The sequence below is a fragment of the Pelobates fuscus genome, chromosome 13, assembly GCF_036172605.1.
Source record: "Pelobates fuscus isolate aPelFus1 chromosome 13, aPelFus1.pri, whole genome shotgun sequence".
Classification (NCBI taxonomy): domain Eukaryota; kingdom Metazoa; phylum Chordata; class Amphibia; order Anura; family Pelobatidae; genus Pelobates; species Pelobates fuscus.
The window spans coordinates 92966208-92990750 of NC_086329.1; the positions used below are offsets into that span (position 1 = coordinate 92966208).

General features: G+C 43.2%; 1 protein-coding gene across 1 annotated transcript; it reads left to right on the forward strand.

The window, feature by feature from the left end:
• The first annotated feature begins 867 nt into the window (after positions 1–867).
• On the forward strand, positions 868–24466 carry LIX1L (limb and CNS expressed 1 like). The gene is made up of 6 exons (XM_063439068.1): positions 868–1162; positions 7199–7362; positions 18667–18807; positions 19911–20006; positions 20894–20971; positions 23350–24466. The coding sequence occupies exons 1-6, from the start codon at positions 901–903 to the stop codon at positions 23590–23592; spliced, it is 984 nt and encodes a 327-aa protein (XP_063295138.1). The 5' UTR covers positions 868–900; the 3' UTR covers positions 23593–24466.
• The last annotated feature ends 77 nt before the right edge of the window (positions 24467–24543 follow it).

Genomic DNA, 24543 nt, shown 5'->3' on the forward strand with positions numbered 1-24543 from the left:
GTTACTGTAGTTTATTAGTTACAATGTATCAGTATCGGTTACTCTGTGTTATTGGTATTAGTTACAATGTATCAGTATTGGTTACGCTGTGTTATTGGTATTAGTTACAATGTATCAGTATTGGTTACTGTAGTTTATTAGTTACAATGTATCAGTATCGGTTACTCTGTGTTATTGGTATTAGTTACAATGTATCAGTATCGGTTACTCTGTGTTATTGGTATTAGTTACAATGTATCAGTATTGGTTACTGTGGTATATTAGTTACAATGTATCAGTATTGGTTACTGTGGTTTATTAGTTACAATGTATCAGTATTGGTTACTGTGTGGTATTGGTATATTAGTTACAATGTATAAGTATTGGTTACTGTGGTATATTAGTTACAATATATCAGTATTGGTTACTCTGTGTTATTGGTATTAGTTACAATGTATCAGTATTGGTTACTCTGTGTTATTGGTATTAGTTACAATGTATCAGTATTGGTTTCTCTGTGTTATTGGTATTAGTTACAATGTATCAGTATTGGTTACTGTGGTATATTAGTTACAATGTATCAGTATTGGTTACTGTGTGGTATATTAGTTACAATGTATCAGTATTGGTTACTGTGGTATATTAGTTACAATGTATCCCTGTGTTGTAGAATGTCTGGCAGGCTTCCTTAGTTCTGGGTGATACTGACCAATCACAGTTTAGATTGATCTTCACGCCCCGCCCCGATGCTTAGATTGACACATGAACTTGCCTCTGTGGGTGCAGCGGACCCCTCTGTGATTGACAGGACACTAGGCCCAGCCCTCCCATAGGCTGACGCTCTGTGATTGGTGAGATATCCCAGATCCCGCCTCCAGCTCTGTGATTGACAGCCCGGTCCCGTCCCGTTATTCGCCGGCCATGGAGTCCGTCCGTCCGCAGCGGCTGCAGCCCGGGGTGGGAGCCGGGGTCACCGGGGGTAGTCTGCGCTCTCTGCGGCCCGGGGTGACCGGCAGCTCGTTCTCCGCCGCTCAGGCCTCGGCTCCGCCTCCCCCCCTTGGCCTGGGGCTCTCAGGGACCCTTCCTGCGGGGTTCGGCAGCCCCGGGAACCCGGCTGTGCTCAGGGAGGCGGTGGAGGCCGTGGTGAGGAGCTTCGCCAAGCACACCCAGGGCTACGGGAGGGGTGAGTATACTACTAATGGGTTAATGGAAGGCTAGGAACTGGGGATTCATGGGTTACTGCCGGGACCGGGGATTAATGGGTTAATGGAAGGCTAGTAACTGGGGATTAATGGGTTAATGGAAGGCTAGTAACTGGGGATTAATGGGTTACTGCCAGGACCGGGGATCAATGGGTTAATGGAAGGCTAGTAACTGGAGATTAATGGGTTAATGGAAGGCTAGTAACAGGGGATTAATGGGTTACTGCCAGGACCGGGGATTAATGGGTTAATGGAAGGCTAGTAACTGGAGATTAATGGGTTACTGCCAGGCTAGTAACTGGGGATTAATGGGTTACTGCCAGGACCGGGGATTAATGGGTTAATGGAAGGCTAGTAACTGGGGATTAATGGGTTAATGGAAGGCTAGTAACTGGGGATTAATGGGTTACTGCCAGGACCGGGGATTAATGGGTTAATGGAAGGCTAGTAACTGGGGATTAATGGGTTACTGCCAGGACCGGGGATTAATGGGTTAATGGAAGGCTAGTAACTGGAGATTAATGGGTTACTGCCAGGACCGGGGATTAATGGGTTACTGCCAGGCTAGTAACTGGGGATTAATGGGTTACTGCCAGGACCGGGGATTAATGGGTTAATGGAAGGCTAGTAACTGGGGATTAATGGGTTAATGGAAGGCTAGTAACTGGGGATTAATGGGTTAATGGAAGGCTAGTAACTGGGGATTAATGGGTTACTGCCAGGACCGGGGATTAATGGGTTACTGCCAGGACCGGGGATTAATGGGTTACTGCCAGGACCGGGGGTTAATGGAAGGCTAGTAACTGGGGATTAATGGGTTAATGGCAGGGCTGGGGGTTAATGGGTTAATGGAAGGCTAGTAACTGGGGGTTAATGACAGGGCTGGGGATTAATGAGTTAATGCCAGGGCTACGGGAGGGGTGAGTATACTACTAATGGGTTAATGGAATGCTAGTAACTGGGGGTTAGTGGCAGGGCTGGGGGTTAGTGGCGGGGCTGGGGATTAATGGGTTAATGGAAGGCTAGTAACTGGGGATTAATGGGTTACTGCCGGGACTGGGGATTAATGGGTTACTGCCGGGATTGGGGCTGAATGCCAGGGCTGGGGGTTAATGGGTTAATGGAAGGCTAGTAACTGGGGATTAATGGGTTAATGGAAGGCTAGTAACTGGGGGTTACTGTCAGGGCTGGGGATTAATGGGTTACTGTCAGGGCTGGGGATTAATGGGTTACTGTCAGGGCTGGGGATTAATGGGTTACTGTCAGGGCTGGGGATTAATGGGTTACTGTCAGGGCTGGGGATTAATGGGTTACTGTCAGGGCTGGGGATTAATGGGTTACTGTCAGGGCTGGGGATTAATGGGTTACTGTCAGGGCTGGGGATTAATGGGTTACTGTCAGGGCTGGGGATTAATGGGTTACTGTCAGGGCTGGGGATTAATGGGTTACTGTCAGGGCTGGGGATTAATGGGTTACTGTCAGGGCTGGGGATTAATGGGTTACTGTCAGGCTTTAAACTGGGAAACAATTGGTTAATGCCAGGCTAGTAACATGGGAATCGTGGGTTAATTCAAGGCTTAGAATAAGGGAATCGTGGGTTAATTCAAGGCTTAGAATAAGGGAATCGTGGGTTAATTCAAGGCTTAGAATAAGGGAATCGTGGGTTAATTCAAGGCTTAGAATAAGGGAATCGTGGGTTAATTCAAGGCTTAGAATAAGGGAATCGTGGGTTGATTCAAGGCTTAGAACAAGGGAATCGTGGGTTGATTCAAGGCTTAGAACAAGGGAATCGTGGGTTGATTCAAGGCTTAGAACAAGGGAATCGTGGGTTGATTCAAGGCTTAGAACAAGGGAATCGTGGGTTGATTCAAGGCTTAGAACAAGGGAATCGTGGGTTGATTCAAGGCTTAGAACAAGGGAATCGTGGGTTGATTCAAGGCTTAGAACAAGGGAATCGTGGGTTAATTCAAGGCTTAGAATAAGGGAATCGTGGGTTAAATCAAGGCTTAGAATAAGGGAATCGTGGGTTAATTCAAGGCTTAGAATAAGGGAATCGTGGGTTAATTCAAGGCTTAGAATAAGGGAATCGTGGGTTAATTCAAGGCTTAGAATAAGGGAATCGTGGGTTAATTCAAGGCTTAGAATAAGGGAATCGTGGGTTTATGCCAGTCTAGTAACTGGCAATAATGGGTTAATGCCAACTTGAGAACTGGGAAATTATGTGTTAATGCCAACGTAACATCTGGGGAATCGTGGGTTAATAGCAGGCTTAGAGCTGGGTAATAATTGGTTAATCCAAGGCTTAGAACTGTGGAATAATTGCTTAATGCAAGACTTGCAACGGGGTCTGGAGGTAATGGATTAATGTAATTCTTGGAACTGGGGGGAAAAGGGTTAATGCCAGACTGAGAATTGTGGGGAAATTAGTTAATGCCAAGCTGGAAAATGGACAATAGTGGGTTAATTTAAGGATGGGAGAATAATACATTAATGACAGGATAGTATTGGGTTAATATCTGGCAACTGGGAAATTATTGGTTAATGTCAGGCTGGAAACTTGGGAATAATAAGTTTATGCCCGGCTAGTATCAGAGTTTAATGGGTTAATATATGAGAATTGGAGAATAAGAACACAGGGAATAAGGGGTTAATGCCAGGCTGGTATCAGGGAATGATACGCAAATGCCAGGTTTAAAAAGGGTGCATAACGGGTTTATCCCATGGTGGAAACTGGGAAATAGTAGATCAGTGCCAGTCTGGGACCTGCCAGTACTGAAAAATAATGAGAAAATACCAGGCTGGTATTGGAGAGTAATGCCAGACATGAACCCATTATTTTCAGGTTCTCAGACTGATTCTTAAGGGATAATAGATCAATACTGGACTGGTACTGGAGAATAATTGGCTAATGCCAAGCTGGCATAGAGAAATAATTGCATTTGCCACGGTGGTATTGGGTAATGTGTTGCTACATGTTGGGCACTTCAGAATACTGGGTTAAAGACAGACTGATAATGGGGGTAAATGTGGTTATTACATTTTTGGAACGGTGATATGTTATGATATTAGAAAATTGCTAGCAGTAATGCGATAATGTTAGACTGATGTTGGAGACAAGTTGGTAAAATACCAGACTGGTTAGTAAGAAGGGTATTGGATTATAAATGCAAATAATGTTGTTCATGGCTGCTATTTTGAGAACAATGATTTTGTGATGATAGGTCAATGTCAAGGAGAATTGGGTTCATGTGATTGAGATATATTGTGGGTTAAATGGCAGGGTGCAATAGGTTAGGGTGAAGTTTGATATTGGGGTTAATGGTTAGTCATATTTTATTTTAAAGGGACTCTATAGTCAACATATAAAAGCAAGAAAGACAGGTCCCCCAGCCTTCCTTCTTGCTTTTATATGAACTTTCATTTCAGCGCCTAGCTCCCAGCCATGCCGTGCCCACTTTTTCGTCAAAATGACGAAATCGCTGGGGCCCAATAGGACGCTTCTCAGAGAGAAGCGTCATCGCGATGTGGTGCGCATGCGCGGCTTCGCGCTGCACCAATCGCGTTCTTCATAGAGCGGCATTGACAGCCGCCCTATGAAGAAACTCAGCGCTTTACCGCGCATGTGCGCGGAATGCGCGTTCGCGAGCTGAGCTGTCTGACTGACAGCTTTCTATACCCGCCCCCCTCCTACTCCAAACTTTGCATGCAAACACTATATATATAGATTTCTCTCTATATATAGTGTTTGCATACAAACACACATATTGTTAAACATACACACACTTTAAATAAATCTTATTAAACACATACACACTCTATTTCTACTTCTTTCTATCTATCCATATCTATCTATTCCTTTCATCCATATATATCCCCAAATCCATCCACTCCCATCATCCACATCCATCCCCAAATCCATCCACTCCCATCATCCACATCCATCCCCAAACCCATCCACTCCCATCATCCATATCATACAATAAGGGGGGGACCTACTGTCCCCCCCGGCCCCCACCCCTGAGCGGTGGGTGGGGGCCCTAAAATTACCAATAAAGGGGGGGACCTACTGTTTCCCCCCCGGCCCCCACCCCTGAGCAGTGGGTGGGGGCCCTAAAATTAACAATAAGGGGGGACCTACTGTCCCCCCCCCCCCGGCCCCCACCCCTGAGCGGTGGGTGGGGGCCCTAAATACAAAGGGGGGGGGGGGGTAACTAGTATGTTTGCCCCAGACTGATACTGCACATGTGAATAGGCAGTGCCAGGTTGTAACTGGCAGAGGATGTCAATATCTGGGTGAGGTAGGCAATAAATAGTTAATAAATAGTTAATTCCAGTGTTTAATTACTTGGCATTACTCCTATATTATTTGTTTTTTTTAGGTAAACTCTCTTAAAGTAAAATGCCCTATTGGGTTTAAAAGGATTTAAAAGGACAACTGTCCCCATAAAACTATTTTTAATATAACCATTCTTTATCAAGTTTTGAAGACCATATAGACTGTTGGTTTTCAAACACTGCCTGACCCAATGTCCATGTATATTGCTAAAGGATCCTTCCTGTCATATACGACGGTTAAGAATGTTTTTTTTTTTTTTTTTTTTTTTTTTTTTTTACTACATATACATCATAAATTTTTTTTTTTTTTTTTTTTTTAAAAAAAACCTGTTTTGATATGAAAGCTGTCCTTTAGCACTCCATTGGAATCCATTGTTGCTGTTTGACATATAGCACTCAGCCCAAGGATTACTATCCTATGTGTTAACCAGAGGGTAGAACATGGCCCTGTCTTCTAACACCAAGCATTTATAAATATCTGCAGTTCCTCTTCTTTTGTTTTAACACATCTGGCTTCAGAATCTAAATAAAATTCAGTGTCTTAATTCATTGCACAGCTGTGCTAGGATGTATCTTGGTGTATGTTTGGTAATCAGACAAAGCCACAGAGACTGCTATTGTGTGGTCTCCCTGTCTGCCATATGGGATCTGTTTGTCAGAGACAGAAAAATAAACTGTCTCTTGCACTCCCACTGAATGCAGGAATAACCTATCCGACTTACAAAACCATTGCGCATGTCAATTCTAGTGTTCCCTCTGAGGACATTTTTTTTTTTTTTTTCCTTCCCAAATATGAGGCGTTGAGCATCAATTCAGTATAGACTGAATTTGTTCTTCTGTCCACACCCTTCAATTCAAACAGAAACAACCCTCTAAAATGGCACAGATAGTGCACAGATGGAACGCTGCTCCTTCCGACTGCTCTCCTGAAGTGGGCAGTTCAAAGGTTTGGTATGCATACCACAGCTGTTTATCACATGCCATCCTTCTATCAGGACTTGTAGGTATATAAAACCTACCTGCAATCTAGCACTGTATTGTGCTTGCATATGTAGAGGCCCAATAGTTTATAGGGAGCTATCTTTGGCAGCACAAGTAATCCTTCTGTAGAGATAAAGGATTAAAGGGACACTTCAGACCCATAAATCACTTTTGCAAGCTTGTCTTCTTTATTTCATTTAACAAAAAGTGCAGATCTGAATAGACATTCACACTTTTGTAAATTAAGCTTGTTATACCTCCCAGGCTGTCAATCTGACAACTGGGTTTGTTTAGCTCAGTGGAGCTAAACTCGAGGCAGTAATTGCTCAGAGCACCTGCCTTGCAGAGACTTCTCATAAGCTGCATTGGGAAGTCTGTGATTGGACTGCCACAGAAAGTCTGGGCGGGATTAAAAAGGGCATGCTTGCAAAGGCTGCAGACGAGATCTGCAAGTTTGGCAAGCTGTTTTTTGAATATTCAGTCTTCTCCCCCCCAAAAATATTTAATTTTTTATTTATTTTTTAAAGCATTAAATTGATGCGTGTTTTTTATTGTGGCTTATAACTACTAAACAGTGATTTATTTTTGTATTTGGGCAGTGGAGTGTCCCTTTAAGCAGTTTATCTTATCTTGCTTTCTAAATGTAAGATTTGTAGATACTGAGGCTGCGGAAACACAACACATTTTGTGTCCTCTCCTAGTTAACGTGGTGGAAGCATTGCAAGAGTTCTGGCAGATGAAGCAGACACGAGGGGCAGACCTGAAAAATGGAGCCCTTGTGGTTTATGAGATGGTCCCCTCCAACAGCCCGCCGTATGTGTGTTACGTAACATTGCCCGGAGGCAGCTGCTTTGGAAGTTTTCAGGTAAACCAACCTCTGGAAATCATTTTAATAATACAAATCCAGATCTGAACATCTTTTGATCATTGCAAGTACAGCCTGTGCGAGATTCTGCATGCTAAATGCCCTTCTACAGATTTGGATGCATTAAATAGACACTTATAAGGACACTTAGAGCAAAAACCAATTATCTATATTGTGATGTAATTCCAGTAAAATACAAGTTTAGCAGGCTAAGATTGCCACAAGGCATATGTATGTATATGTGTTTGTAGTATCAGTTGGTTAATTACACGTAGCTAAGATACTGTCATCACTGTACTGACCAGGTGCAGGAATGTAAGAACTGGAATTACGCGTCCCTCTCCTTTGTATCAGATGAGCCACGTGGTTAGACCGGATGGATGAGTTTAGACTCTATTCATTAAATAGGTTAAGGGTATGTGTGGGTGTAGTTAATTGTGGGAGGAGCTACAGTGCTATATAAGGAATGTACTCTATGTATTCAGTACTCAGACTTTGCTGTATTTTGGTGACGCTAGTCCCTCTGAGTCCCGATCGGTGATCCAATAAAGAATCTCTTCCTTCCTGAAGAAACCTGTGTCCATCTCTCTGTGCTTGGCTTCCGTCAGTTTCTCCGGTATCATTTGGTGCATTGGCCGGGAAGCTCATCGTTCAACGGTAGCTGAGAGGCAGAGGCGTGAGACGGTCTATCTTTGCCCACGTTCTCTACGGCTGCACCCCTGAACTTCTGCGTGGACCTCCCTTCGTCTCGGCGCCACTGGTCTGTTGTCCAGGAGATCATCGGCCTCTACGTGAGAAGTGCTGGGGTGTCCCCGTCGATGAGTGTGAACTCAGGTTCAGGAACGAGGAGGTAAGATAACTGCTGTTTTAGACGGCAGGACCCGCTAGGGGTATACCGATTGTGCGGTAGGCCCAAAGGGGTTTTTGAATCTGTATCTGCCCCCTCTGTCGGAGGGAAGGAGCGAAGGCGCACCGCTCGATCGAACGCTCTTTAGTCAGACCGTTTGATTTGGTTAGTCAGGCGGGGTCCTGGTGTAAGATAGCCCTAGCCGGACACCGGTGTCTTGTCTAGACTAGCGTTCTAGGGTGTATATTACGTTCGCTAGGTCGGAGGGACCGGGAGACTAAGCGGCGCCTGTGTAAATTCGGTTCGCTAGTTCTCATCCTATCTGGGCTAAGTGGGAAGGCGTGTAAATTTGGAACCCACTAGACTTTTGATAGTACGACTAAGAGGCGCCTGTGTAAATTCGGATCTCTAGCTCGTTGTATAGTGCGACTAAGAGGCGCCTGTGTAAATTCGGATCTCTAGCTCGCTATGTATATGTGGTGATTGGGCAGTGTGGCTAACCAAAACGGGTGTATATAGTTTTAGGTAGTCCATTCAAGGTACTGGCCAATAGTTTAGTTGGGAATTGTAAATGTGTTAACGATTGTTTTAGTAAAGTGTATATCTTGTTAGATAGCGCGAGCTCAGCCGTCTAGCGAGAGTGTTAATAGTGTGTTGCTGTATTATAGTGCACGGTACCATAACCCTGTATATTTACTGACATTGTATAATAAGTACTAATCATTGTCGTCCATTGCATGTTTTAACACCATAACCACTAATAATTGTATTGTGACCTTAACTTGTGCTTTGACCTATGCTAACCGTACTGTAACCGCTATTTGTAAAAGACGATGTTACTGGGTGTGTTATAGACGGGTAATTCGTATATAGAGAATTATAGCGTGGGTGACTGTGTAGTTACGCCAAAGGGCATAATATTGATTATATAGTGACTGGTGTAGCAGCTGTGTGTGTACGGGAATTCCCTGAGTGTTTATTGTTATGGTGTACGTTTCACTTGGTAACCATACCACGTGGTGCTGTTGCCAGAGGAAACGGGTGTGACTGTTGAATAGTACGCGTGTATAGTAATCGTTGTCGACGACGTTCCACTGTTAAATATGGGCGCGTCGCAGTCAACGATTCCGGATCCCTTAGGATGTATGGTTAAGAATTTTAAAAAGGGATTCAAAGTTTGTGATTTTGGGGTTAAGATGTCCCCTGTACGTTTGGTCACTTTGTGCACTAGGGAGTGGCCTACTTTGGTTGCGGCATGGCCGCCACGTGGCAGTTTGGATCCAACTCTGGTACAGCGCTTACACGTGGCTGTATCAGGTAGGCCTGAACTTTACGGCCAGTTTCCTTATATTGATTGTTGGAGACAGGCCGTAAATGACTCGCCAAAATGGCTCCGGACATGCCACGAGGAACAGTGTCGCCTCATGGTAGCTAGGACTTGTTCGTCCACTAGGGCTGGTGTTAGGCCCATTTTGGACACGCCCCCTGAGTCCGAGATCCCTTTGCCGCCCCCTTACTTTCCGGTAAGAGGAAGTGACGCAAACGCAGGAAGTCCTGCAACCCTTCCCTCATTACCCTCATCCACTTCCGCTTCCTCCTCCAGTACAGGATCCACCCCCCCTCGTACTAAATCTCCCCTTCCGGAACCAGAACCCACCCCCATTAGAAACGAATATCCTGATTTGGCGCCACTTCAGACTTCCGGTCAAGCTTCATCTAGCTCGGCCCGAAGTGTTCTATTCACTACCTTTTCCCAAAACCAACCTCCCACATCCCCATACCCTATATCTCCCCGACCGGAACCCATGACTGACGCTTCCCTACGTAGCCCCATCCAAACCCGACAGTTGACTGGTGCCCAACAATTAAAGCACTATCAGATGCCTCTTCGCTTAAATCCCGGGTCAGCTTATATCGATGCCGCAGGTCAAATGGCACACGCTGACCCTGTCTTCGTATATGTCCCTTTCACCACTACCGACCTTTTAAACTGGAAGACCCATAATTCCTCGTATACTGAGAAACCACAAGCCATGACTGATCTGTTCACCTCAATAGTACAGACACATAATCCGACATGGGCTGATTGCCAGCAGTTATTAATGACTTTATTTAACAATGAGGAAAGGACAAGAATAAATCAAGCAGCCATTAAAGCATTAGAGGATAGAGCCCGTGCTTTGAACCAAGCTAATCCAGCAGCATGGGCCGCAACACATTATCCCAACACTGATCCCGATTGGAACGTAAATGGTGCTGATATGGTTCAACTCAGAGCCTATAGAGACGCTATAATTGCTGGCATGAAAGCCGGAGGAAAGAAAGCCATTAACATGTCGAAGACAGTTGAGGTGATCCAGAAAAGCGATGAAGCGCCCAGTGTCTTTTATGACCGATTATTGGAGGCGTACCGCTTGTACACCCCCTTTAATCCGGAAGACGCAGACAATTCCCGAATGGTTAACTCCGCCTTTGTCAGCCAAGCTTACGGAGATATTAAGCGCAAGCTACAAAAGTTAGAAGGGTTTGCAGGTATGTCAATCTCCCAACTAATGGAGGTAGCTAATAAGGTCTATATGAATAGGGAAACAGAAAGCAAGAAAGAGGAGGAGCGCAAGATGCGTAAAAAGGCTGATATGCTAGCGGTAGCGATCGCAGGCGTAGATAAACGGGGCCCAGATAGAGGCAATAATAGATGGAGTAGGGAGCCTTCGAGTAGGGATCAGTGTGCGTATTGCAAGGAAGAAGGGCATTGGAGGAACGAATGTCCGCAAAGAGAGCAGTACGAGAGAGACCAACCCAGGGCAGGCTACGGAAACTTTAGAGGCAGAGCGAGAGGTAGAGGAGGTCCCGGAGGGAGTAATGGTTATAGAGGGAGTAATGGGAACAGAGGAAGTGTTAGGGAAGACAGGTATATTCCAGCAGCGCAAAGGTCTCGCGATAGAGAAGGTAGGGACTTTGTAGGATTGGCTGACACGGTCATGGAGGACTATTGATACCGACCGGGCTCCATCCCCCTTGGTCGAGCGGAGCCTATGGTCGATGTATCAATAGGGGGGAAAAGGAGTGCGTTCATGATCGACACTGGTGCTGAACATTCAGTGGTGACTAATCTAGTTGCTCCTCCATCTGGAAGGACTATTACTGTGATAGGAGCAACTGGAAGAAGTGCTGAAAGACCGGTTCTTAAAAGTCGACTCTGTACATTGGGAGGCCACGTAGTAAAACACCAATTCCTTTATATGCCTGAATGTCCAGTCCAATTGCTGGGACGTGATATGCTATCCAAATTACAAGCGCAGATTACGTTCCTACCAGATGGAACAACATCTTTAAAGTTTAATGGACCTTCAGGTATTATGACTTTATCCGTACCAAAGGAAGAAGAGTGGCGACTTTATACAGTGTTGACTAGCCAAAACCCTAGGAGTGATGAGACATTGTTTAACATACCAGGAGTTTGGGCAGAGAACAACCCACCAGGACTGGCCCGCAATATTCCACCAATAAAAATTGAACTGAAACATGGGGTTTATCCAGTGAGCCTAAGACAATATCACATTCCGCAGAAGGCTAAGAAGAACATCCAATCCTATCTGGATAAGTTCATACGGTATGGTATCCTAAAATTCTGTACTTCCCCCTGGAACACCCCATTGCTGCCTGTTCAAAAGCCCGGCACAGATGAGTATCGACCTGTGCAGGACTTAAGAGCAGTCAATGATGCGGTTGTTAGCATACATCCAGTTGTACCCAATCCATATAACCTGCTTGCTTTAATTCCGGGCGGGGCTACTTACTTCACAGTCTTAGATCTCAAAGATGCCTTCTTTTGCCTCCGAATTGCCGCAGAAAGTCAATGTATTTTCGCTTTCCAATGGGAGAACGCTGTAACGGGCTCAAAACGCCAAATGACTTGGACAAGACTGCCCCAAGGGTTTAAAAATTCACCTACCCTATTTGGTTCAGCCCTAAGTCAAGATCTATTGGATTTCGAGTCCATCCCAGGAGAGTGTGTATTGTTACAATATGTAGATGACTTGTTGATAGCAGCAGTTACAAAAGAAATCTGTCAGCAAGCAACGCACGATCTACTACACATTCTCTGGAAGGCAGGATACAAGGTGTCTAGAAAGAAGGCTCAGTTGTGTTTGCCAACTGTCAAGTATCTAGGATTCCATATCTCTGAAGGTCAAAGAATTATGGGGCCAGAGAGAAAAGAAGCTGTCTGCCAAATACCAATACCCAAGAATAGAAGACAAGTGCGAGAATTCTTGGGGGCAGCAGGCTTCTGTAGGATATGGATTCCCAGTTATGCGATACTAGCAAAACCTCTGTACGCAGCTATCAAAGGTACAGAGCACGACCCCTTCCTATGGACCCAAGAACAGCAAACGGCATTTGAAGATGTGAAGAAGGCTTTGATGAGTGCCCCAGCATTAGGTCTACCTGATCACACACGACCATTCTACCTGTATGTACACGAGCAAAGAAGAATGGCTGTGGGAGTATTGACACAGTACTTGGGATCATGGCAAAGACCTGTTGCCTACATGTCTAAACAATTGGATGCAGTGGCCAGCGGACTTCCACCTTGTCTAAGAGCCGTAGCTGCAGCCGCCCTGCTAGTAGCTGAAGCCGATAAACTCACTCTGGGTCAAGAACTTTATGTACGAGTCCCACATGCAGTACAGACGTTGTTGGATTACAAAGGAAATCATTGGTTTAGTAATAGCCGTATGACCAAGTATCAAGCAATGTTGTGTGAAAACCCAAGAGTGCATTTAGAGACTGTAAACACCTTAAATCCAGCTACCCTTTTGCCACAACCTACTGAAAGTCAACATGATTGTTTGGAAGTAATGGATGAAGTATTCTCAAGTAGACCAGATCTTCGTGATTTTCCCATCCAGAACCCCGATGTTCAATATTACACCGACGGCAGTAGTTATGTGAAAGAAGGGATCCGCTATGCAGGATATGCAGTGACAACAATAGACAAGGTGATAGAAGCTCGGCCACTGGCGAAAGGAACATCAGCACAAAAGGCAGAATTAATAGCACTAACACGAGCGTTACAATTGGCTGAAGGTTTAAGAGTAAATATCTATACGGACTCTAAGTATGCGTTTTTAACCACTCATGCCCACGGAGCTTTGTATAAAGAAAGAGGACTACTGAATTCAGAAGGCAAAGAAATCAAGTACGCAGCTGAAATCCTACAACTATTGGAAGCAGTGTGGGAGCCGAAAGAAGTCGGTATCATACATTGTCGAGCGCATCTGAGAGGAGATGGTGATGTAACCAAGGGAAATCGGATGGCAGATAGTGCAGCTAAGCGTGCTGCTGAATCAGGAAGACAGGAGTATGTAGGGCATATAGCTGCTCTTATACCAACTCCACTGTCCCAATGGACTCCAGTTTATACAGCTCAAGAAGAGGAGTGGTTAAAGACTGAACCGGGAAAGTATCTGGAGAACAAGTGGTATCAGCTAGAAGATGGAAGAATAGTTATACCAGCATCGCTAGCGGTAGAAATTGTCCAAAATTATCACAACGGGACACATTCTGGGAGAGACAGTACTGAAGAATCTCTTAGAAAACATTTCTACATACCAAGATTGTCCAACTTGACTCAGGCCATTGTACGCAGATGTGTAACGTGTGCTAAGAATAATGCAAGACAAGGACCAGTAAAGCCACCAGGAGTTCAGTTTATGGGGGGACTCCCCATGTCCGATCTACAAATAGACTTTACAGTGATGCCTAAATCGGGTGGACATCGTTACCTGCTGGTAATTGTGTGCACCTATTCAGGCTGGGTAGAAGCATGTCCTACTCGTACAGAGAAAGCAGGAGAAGTTGTGAGATTCCTGCTACGAGAAATAATACCCCGATATGGACTACCCTGTTCTATAGGATCGGACAATGGTCCAGCTTTTGTTCACCAGTGCCTACAACAACTGACTCATATGCTTGGTATAAAGTGGAGGCTTCATACTGCATATAGACCCCAGAGTTCTGGTAAGGTAGAGAGAATGAATAGAACTATAAAGAACCAGTTGGCTAAAATGTGTCAGGAAACCCAACTTAAGTGGAACGTTCTCTTACCCATAGCTTTATTGCGAATCCGCAGTACCCCTACCAGAAGGATGGGCCTCTCTCCTTTTGAAATCATGTATGGGCGACCACCTCCCGTACTTGGTAACTTAAGGGGGGACTTGAGTCAGTTGGGAGAAGGAATTACCCGGCAGCAGGTTGTAGAGTTGGGTAAGACTATGGAGGAGGTACAGAAATGGGTACAAGATAGATTACCTGTGAATATTTATCCCCCTGTTCATAGTTATCATCCAGGAGACCAAGTGTGGATTAAAGAGTGGAATACTGTACCGTTAGGGCCCAAGTGGAGAGGTCCTTATGTTGTTCTCTTGTCTACCCCTACAGCAATAAAAGTAGCAGAAGTGACTCCGTGGATACATCACTCCAGGGTTAAACCAGCAGCAGTCGATTCTTGGCAAGTTACAGCAGATCCAGAGAATCCCTGCAAGATCCGGTTAAAACGCACTACTCAGTCGGAGTAACGAGGAATTATTGTGGATTACAAATTTTATTGTTACAGGTGTGAGTGAGAAGGCCATAATAAAGCCTGTCCGCTTACCATCACATAGTGTATAAGCCAGGAAAGTCTCGAAGGGACACCTGTGAAGATGAGCAGAACTCCATTCCCTGCAGCCCCTCACATCCTGGAAGCTGAGGCGCCATCGCACGGACGAAGACTGAGGATGACGGCGAAAGATGTGCTTTTGATAGTGTTTATTTATATGTGTTTTTATATTCAGGAAGGTAGAGGTACCGACACTCCTAGCTGTGAGGTATGCATTAAGACTACGAGAACAGGTAACCATATTTCCCAAACCCTAATTTGGCATTCACAATACGAGTGTAAAGGAGATGTATCGAGATGTAGATACTTAAATATAGATTATAGTGTGTGCCATTTAGGAGTAGGAGAACCTAAGTGCTTCAGTCCGGAGTATCAACCTCGTACAATTTGGTTGACTCTCAGGAATGGAGATCCTCAGGGGACCCTAATTAATAAAACGGTGTTAGAATCCGTACATTCTTCGGGTGTTCTGCTATTTGATGCGTGTAAAGCGATATCGAGTGGTAGAAAGCCGTGGAATGTATGTGGGGATCTTAGATGGGAGAGGACGTATGGGTCTAACGATAAATATATTTGTCCCAGTAGCAAAAATAAATATGTAAGTCCTAGATGCCCAAATAGAGATTATAACTTTTGCCCATATTGGTCTTGTGTGGGGTGGGCAACTTGGGGACAGACAGTAGACAAAGACATGATAGTGACTAAGTTGCCGACTAGCCCTTATTGTAAGTCTATGGAATGCAACCCAGTCCATATACTCATTAATAACCCCGACAAGTTCTTAGATAAGTATGGAAATTTATTTGGGTTTCAAATATACGGGACGGGTTTAGATCCTGGGACATTATTGTTTATAGGAATAGAGACTGATACGGTATCCTCCCAGACTCATCAAGTATACCATTCCTTTTACGAAGAGATGAGTATAGATAATAAGATCCCCCATAATGCTAAAAACCTGTTCATTGATCTAGCTGAAAGTATTGCCGGTAGTCTTAATGTTACCAACTGCTATGTGTGTGGAGGTACTAACATGGGAGACCAATGGCCTTGGGAAGCAAAGGAGGTAATGTCCGGTTCTGAGGCAGTTGACCAATTAATATCTTCACAAGCCGATTATCAGATGAGTGTTAGAGGTAAATCTGAGTGGAGATTAAAGACCTCCATCATAGGTTATGTTTGCATAGCAAGGAAAGGAATGATGTATAATACTTCTGTAGGAGAATTAACTTGTCTAGGGCAAAAAGCTTATGATGATGATACAAAGAATACAACTTGGTGGTCAGCTTCAAATGTCTCAGAACCATCTAACCCGTTTGCTAGATATGCCAATTTAAAGGATGTGTGGTTTGATCTATCCATCACATCTACTTGGAGAGCCCCAGCAAATTTGTACTGGATCTGTGGTAAGAAAGCCTATTCGGAGCTGCCACAGGACTGGGAAGGGGCATGTGTGTTGGGTATGCTCAAACCATCCTTCTTCTTGTTACCGATTGAAACAGGTGAGACTTTAGGTGTTAAAGTGTATGATGTGAATCATAGGAAGAAAAGGGGACCCATAGAGATAGGCGCCTGGGAAGATGATGAATGGCCTCCCCAGCGTATCATAGATTATTATGGGCCAGCCACGTGGGCTGAGGATGGTACCTTTGGTTATAGAACCCCTATTTATATGCTCAACCGTATTATAAGATTACAGGCGGTGGTTGAGATTATCACAAATGAGACATCACAAGCGCTCAATCTTCTAGCGAAGCATAACACCAGGATGAGGACAGCAGTCTACCAAAATAGATTAGCCTTGGATTACCTTTTGGCAGTAGAGGGAGGTGTATGTGGGAAGTTTAACCTAAGTAATTGCTGTCTTCAAATAGATGACGAAGGGCAAGCAATAGCTGAGCTTACTAGCCATATGGTTAAACTAGCGCATGTGCCTACTCAGGTATGGAAAGGGTACAATCCAAGTAGTTGGTTTGGTAGCTGGTATGAGTGGTTTGGAGGGCTTAAGGCAGTGGTAGGTGGAGTCCTACTAATTTTAATGTTGTGTCTACTCCTGCCGTGTCTTATACCCTTAGTAGTTAGGTCTGTGCAAAGCCTGATAGGAACTATAGCAGAGAGGAAGGCTGCTGCATAGATAATGGCCATATATAAGTATAAGGCTTTAGATCAGGGAGAAACTATGCAGGAAGATGAGTGTTGAAAAGATTCACATCATAAGAAAAGTCTGGTCTGGTTCATGGTAACCTGAGGTATATGCAAACCAAGGTTAAGTGATGCCTCAAGTAATTGTGAAATATCAGAGGCATCAAAGGGGGGAATGTGATGTAATTCCAGTAAAATACAAGTTTAGCAGGCTAAGATTGCCACAAGGCATATGTATGTATATGTGTTTGTAGTATCAGTTGGTTAATTACACGTAGCTAAGATACTGTCATCACTGTACTGACCAGGTGCAGGAATGTAAGAACTGGAATTACGCGTCCCTCTCCTTTGTATCAGATGAGCCACGTGGTTAGACCGGATGGATGAGTTTAGACTCTATTCATTAAATAGGTTAAGGGTATGTGTGGGTGTAGTTAATTGTGGGAGGAGCTACAGTGCTATATAAGGAATGTACTCTATGTATTCAGTACTCAGACTTTGCTGTATTTTGGTGACGCTAGTCCCTCTGAGTCCCGATCGGTGATCCAATAAAGAATCTCTTCCTTCCTGAAGAAACCTGTGTCCATCTCTCTGTGCTTGGCTTCCGTCAGTTTCTCCGGTATCAATATGTTGCTGGCTTAATTCTCAGAATGTTTAAAAAAAAATGTAAAAATGAAATGAGTGAGATATATATATATATATATATATTTTATACTCGCGCACACACACACGGTATAACTACTTCTCAACTGCATCTCTATAAACTATTCTGTATACCTGTTATTGCTATATAAAAATGCACACAAATAACTGAGAAACAGCCAGTGTAAATATAGCATTTTTAGAATATTTCCAAATCGGCACTTATTCCAGTCCAACTACAAGTTGATGTTCAGTGAATCAACCCCAAAGTGTATATTTGAAATAGCTGATGTAGCACTCTAAGCACCATGACCACTACAACCTGTGTGTCTGCTCATTATATCCAATAACCGATGCTATCAAAAAGAGAGAATTTGATATTGCTAATACAGAAGTGGAACTTGTGCATTATCCATCCAATAAGTCAGGGGTCGAGAGGCAGGGGGGGGCCCACAGTTTGTATCTCCAAACACCATCACCACTGCAACAGACACATGCACAGCTGTGTCTGAACTGCTCAGAAAAGTGTGACTAGAAAGCATATTATAGTGCAGCTATTTAGACATCAGCTAATTCCTCCCCTTTAATTACAGTACAGGGAAGGTTCAGTAAGCATATAGTTATACATTTATTCTATGAACACGGAATTGACAACTAAATTATAATTAACTATTAATACTCCATGAGTGCCTCTTTCAATGCTAAATGAAAGGACTGGTTGCTAGCAGATTTTCATTACACTTTGTGCTGGCCTTTTCTCCTCTTGTTCGGGAGATGGGTCTGTTGAATTTTGATTTTCCTTTGTTGTAGTACATTCTCTTTTGGCAGAAGAAGGGTCTGTTATGGTTTGGATGTCTGCTCTGGAAAATCTGTGTCTAATGGTTTCAGGATGTTAGGCCTGTTTTCTGTCATCAGCAGAACAGAGTTGGCTGTTTGAAAACATCCCGAATGCAGGATTTTCCTGATTGTGGCTGTATTGTGTATGTTTATGTTTACATTCTGTTTTTAGTTTTGTCCAACAAAAGCAGAAGCCCGAAGAAGTGCAGCAAAAATTGCGTTAATGAATTCAGTGTTTAATGAGCATCCTTCACGGAGAATTACAGACGAGTTCATCGAGAAAAGTGTCTCGGAAGCTCTGGCAACTTTCAATGTAAGAGGACTAGGAATGCATATTATAGAATTGATGTAAAATTAAAATTTATTTTGAGTTTCTGAAAATTAACACTTTGGCGAAGAACCCTGTTTATGCAGTTGGAAAAAGAAGAAATAGTTAAAAAATTTATATTCCTGGAGAGCTTCATAGAACTGAACCCAATACTCTAGGTGAGATCTTACCAGGGATCTATAAAGTGCTATCACTACCTCTCTATATCCTCCTGGAAATCTGCTCTATAGAACTGAACACAATACTCTAGGTGAGATCTTACCAGGGATCTATAAAGTACTATCACTACCTCTCTATATCCTCCTGGAGATCTGCTCTATAGAACTGAACACAATACTCTAGGTGAGATCTTACCAGGGATCTATAAAGTACTATCACTACCTCTCTATATCCTCCTGGAGATCTGCTCTATAGAACTGAACACGATACTCTAGGTGAGATCTTACCAGGGATCTATAAAGTACTATCACTACCTCTCTATATCCTCCTGGAGATCTGCTCTATAGAACTGAACACAATACTCTAGGTGAGATCTTACCGGGGATCTATAAAGTACTATCACTACCTCTCTATATCCTCCTGGAGATCTGCTCTATAGAACTGAACACAATACTAGGGATCTAATACGTTGGGGTTTTTTTTTTTTGCAACACAGTTTGCTCTGGTTCCACCAAGTATAAAATTTGAGTCACTCATGCTTTTGTTTCTAGTTGTGACTGAATTAATTTATTGGAACGTTCACAGTTCTTTCTGGTGGTTAGAGAAATATTCTCAGGGGGTTTTCTGCACGTCGTCTATTTAAAAAATCCACATTTGTGGGAAAAACAGCAGATTTGAAGACAAATTAAAAATTTTGCAGCTGGTTTTATTTTAACTTCTCGTGTATAAAAAAAGAATGTCATCTGGATTTATGAGGCAAACAAACAATTCTAAAATAAATTCAGTGTGGCACTTGCTGGCTTTTCCATATGTGCAATGTTATGAAGTGTCCCACAATCAAAAAATGTTTAACATTTGCCATCACTTCCAGATGTCTTTCAGAAGGCTCTGTTCCAATATATTTACTGTGGGTGTTTTTCTGGTTTCAGGGGAACCGAGAGGAAGCTGATAATCCAAACACAGGAATAGGTGCCTTCCGCTTTATGCTGGAGTCTAATAAGGGCAAGTCCATGTTAGAATTTCAGGTATGTTGTTTCTTATTCCAAATAAATGTGTGTCCCTTTAGCTAATGAAGAAAGACCTTGATCCAAGATGAGTTGAGAGCTTGTTCCATGTTCATCTCACTTGTTGTTAGCCAACTTGTCAGGGACCTATTTTCAGGAGGTATCCAACCATGGCCAAGATTTCCCAGAATTATTTGCCAGACTCTACTGGCTGTTAAAGAAGTCTGTGCACAAAGCTGAAAAGCCATGTGTTGACACTCGAGATTCACATAATTTTAACAGTATATGTCTGTGTGTCAGTGTTCTAAATTAGAGACTCGTGTAGCCATCTGGGAAGACGCAGAGGAGTAAAAGCTCTGAACGTTTTGGAGTGAAAAAGGGTTGAGACTAAGGGGATTTGATCAAAGTTTTGCAGACACTTTTACATCAAATTTTTGTTGAATATTTGGCGCTATTTACTAAATCTCTGGGGGGGGGGGGAATTGTTCTTAACTTCTATTTTTATTTCACTCTAAATTTGGTGGTATTCTGAAATAGAGATTTCTGTGAAAACAGGCAGAATTAACTATGAAGTAAACAATCCCTTCTAGAACACTAAATGCGATCTAAATCATGACTGAATTCAGCCATCACGCTTCACAACACTTTGATAATTATCCATTTATTTTCAATGGCTAGTGCAAAATGTAAGATTGGGGTTGTTGAAACACAGACTGAAGTGAACATATTGTTATCAGATTTTGATCATTCAGAAGCACTCCATTCCATCGTATCTCGTGAGGAATCCTTCATGCATTTTCTACTGCAAAATCACAGGAAACTCTTCTGTAGAGTATTCTATATGTTCGGTTATTATGCCCACTCCTACCAAGCCCCAATAACTTGTAAACGTCTAACTATGTTTCCAGGAACTGATGACTGTTTTCCAACTCCTGCACTGGAACGGCAGTTTGAAAGCAATGAGAGAGCGGCAGTGTTCCCGGCAGGTAAACCACCAGTCTGCAAAACATTTTGATGAAAATTCTGCACTTGTGTTCCTTGATATTACATTCCATTTTTATTTATTTTTATTTATTTTTTTTATTTATTTTTATGTTGTGCATGGTATAACAGTAGGCTTACTCAGCCACAATAGCAGTCATAAGCTTATGACAGGCATCGTAAATATAACGTGGTATATAATAGTCAGGTTTTAAATTTTGTAGTAGGGAATAGACTGCAATTTTTTTATTTTATTTTTTAAATAACAAGCATAGTACATTGTGGTAGCTTGGTAGTAGTGTGGTAGGGTACAAGCAAGTGGTTGTGCCTCAGATTTCAGGGAGTGTTGGCCTACAGGCAGGTGAGTTGTATATGTAAGAACCATAGCACCTATATTTAGGTCCATATTGTACAGGCTAGAGATATGTAGGGAACAGGCCGGCATATCGTCGGTGATATCAGGTGTTCAACTAGTGAGCGGAGAGGCTGACACGTAGGTGAATCAGCTGCGGTTCTAAGCTTTGTCGCTGTGGTTAACCTATGCTTTAAGGTGATTTGTGTGCATTTGCAAGTTAAGTGAGTTAAGACACATAGCGCTTCTCGTGCGTGTGTTGTGGTGGCTAGAGGCATTGTGGGGATATGTCATGGTAATAAGGCTCCTTAACCCCGGAGTCTGGGGAGGGGGGGTGTTTTGCTGCAGGAAGCTGACCAGGTGTCTGATCTACAGCATGGCATCAAGAAGAAAACGTAAGTGGCATAGAGGTGTATACCTGGCATACAATTTAGGCATAAACTTAAATACAAAAATAAAAAACGCACAAGAGGAGAACAAGGGGGGGAGGGGACATTGCATTAGTCAGTGTATTAGCACTCATCAGCTTAAGAATCGAGTGGGTGTATGATGCTGCTTCCTACTGGGGTTGTCTGTCCCGATGGGGTGAATGGTGCTATGTTGGCTATATCCCACCGGTGCAGTGTTTTCGTCTTGGCGCCTTCCGTGGGGTGGATACCCAGTGCTTGTAAGAGTTGTGGTGCTTCTGCCGGTGTTGTCAGTCGGTGGTTTTGACCTTCATGTGTGGCAATCGGCATTCTGGGGTGGCCCCATCTATATTGTATGTCTGCTGCTCTGTCGTGTTGTGATTACTCTCATTGAAGCACGAAACTGCAATGTTTGGAGATTTAGGTCTTGGAAGTCCTTCAGCAGCTTACCTTTATCCAGCGCCGTGCTCCCTCGGCGCTGGTGACCTCTCCTCCCCCACCGACGTCCGCTCCCGAGTGGAGCGGAATGCGCATGCGCAGCAAGTGCCTCACATGCATTCAAACAGTCCAGTTTCTCAATGCTTTCCTATGGACGTTCTGCACACTTGATGCAAATTTCGCTTCCAGCGTCGCAGATGCGCCTCTAGCGGCTGTCAGGAAGACAGCCACTAGAGGTTGGATTAACCCTGCTATGTAAACATAGCAGTTTCTCTGAAACTGCTATGTTTACATGTGAAGGGTTAAAACCTGAGTGACCTGGCACCCAGAACACTTCATTGAGCTGAAGTGGTATGGGTGACTATATTGTCCCTTTAAATAAAGGGAAACAATGTGACTGTTTGAAGAGTACTTCAACTGTCCCTCTCCAGATCAGGAAAATCAACAGATGCCTAGATCGAGTGATGCCTAGATCGAGTGATAAAAAAATTTATCTGTAAATCTTTCAGTGATTAAAGTGGCTTAAAGGGACTTTAGTCATTTGAATTTAGAGAGATTTTAAAGTGTGTCTGCCATTCAAATTGGCAACGTGTCCCATTATAGAGAATATTTATATAGTATGCTTACGTAATTGCTGCATGTATATATTACATTTTAATGTAGTGGTTTTAGTGCATAGACAAAGTCCCTCAAAATTCATAAACAAAACCATTGCCATTTGTGAGAAATGGCAATGTTTACATCTGACATTCCATGTCTTTTGTAGTGGCTGTCAGACATTCGCTAGAGGCACCATCTTAGAGAAACACTGGGATAAGAGATCTCTATGGGAAGCTTTCAATTGGCACAGCATTTGCTACACATGCACAGTAGGGTTCTAGTGCTTCTCTATACGAAGCAGTTGGTTGACTGAAGATTATCATCACTGATGATCACACAGTGGACGGAGTAGCTGTCGTAGCAAGACGACGACTGTGCTAGATTAAAGGCAAATTATATTCATTCTGTACATTCACAATGGGGGAGGGGATTTATTCATAACATTAAGGTTCCTGCAATGTGAAAACTTAAAAGATGGCCACTGTATCACATCCTCCTTGAACCAAATGCTGGTCAAAGTTTTAAAGATCTTACCAAGACTTCTTGAATGGAGATGATACCTTTTTTGTTTGTTTATTTTTTACAGGAGGTGCTGGCACACTACTCCCACCGCGCATTGGATGATGATATGAGGAACCAAATGGCCATGGATTGGGTGAACCGGGAGCAGGACACTCCTGGGACCCTCACAAGAGAGCTGGCCTCTACTGAAAGGCAGCTGGATGAGGCCAGACTTGCTGGGAAAGAGCTACGCTACCACAAGGAAAAGAAGGACATCCTGATGTTGGCAGCTGGGCAGTTGGGAAACATGCATTCTTCTAACTGTTAGACTTTGTGCTTCCTACATCCTATAATCAATGTGCTATGGGTGGTGGACCAGAGTACGCCTAGAACATCAAGACCCAACGGTGTACACAGCTCTTGAAACCTTGCAGGAGTTCTCGAGATCTGAGGGACTGTGTGGACATGGAGACAAAATCACGGATGGGTGAAAATATCTGTTTAGAAGAGACCTGCAAAGTTTGGAGAGCTCTGTACACAGGAAGAACAGATTTGTTAGGTTTGGAGATCTCTGTGGTGTTGGGATATTTGTGCACACAGAAGACCATTCGATATTAATGACGAGTCTCAAAGTTATCTTAATCTTTCTAAAAACATGGGCCTATAACCCACTGCTGCACACACTTTCCGGACATCGCTTAAGGACACATTTAATCCTGATTGAGAGGTCTCCAGTCCTAGCAGATCTCCACCATTCAACTCACCCCAGCAACTCAGACACTACATGAGTTCCAAGAATGAGAATTGTTTTTTTTTTTTTTTAAGAAAATCCATGGCAATGTCCCATCCTTTGCACATTTATCTGTACGAGCAAGTTTTGCCTGTACAGATTTTTATACACTACAGCTCTGTCTTTTATCCGTAAGAGCAATGCATTTTTATATATTATATATTTTCATAGCAGTATTAAGCATATTACCTTTTGCAGTTTTACACTACTGTACATTGGCACAGGTATAACGATATGCGAAGCAGTGATAACTTTCTGTGAGTAGTGGTCGTCTTATTTACTTTTAATGTAGTTTTGTAGAAAATGTTTTTTTTTACATTTAAATACAAAGTACAATGTATGCATTTAACGTGGAAAAATCGGTTTCATGTTAGGGGTTTTAAAAAAAAAAAAAAAAAAATCCAAAATAAAATACTATGCACACAAAATAAGAGTAGCCTGTGCACACTACAGCAGGTGGAAAATTGACAAATAGGAGAGAATTATGGG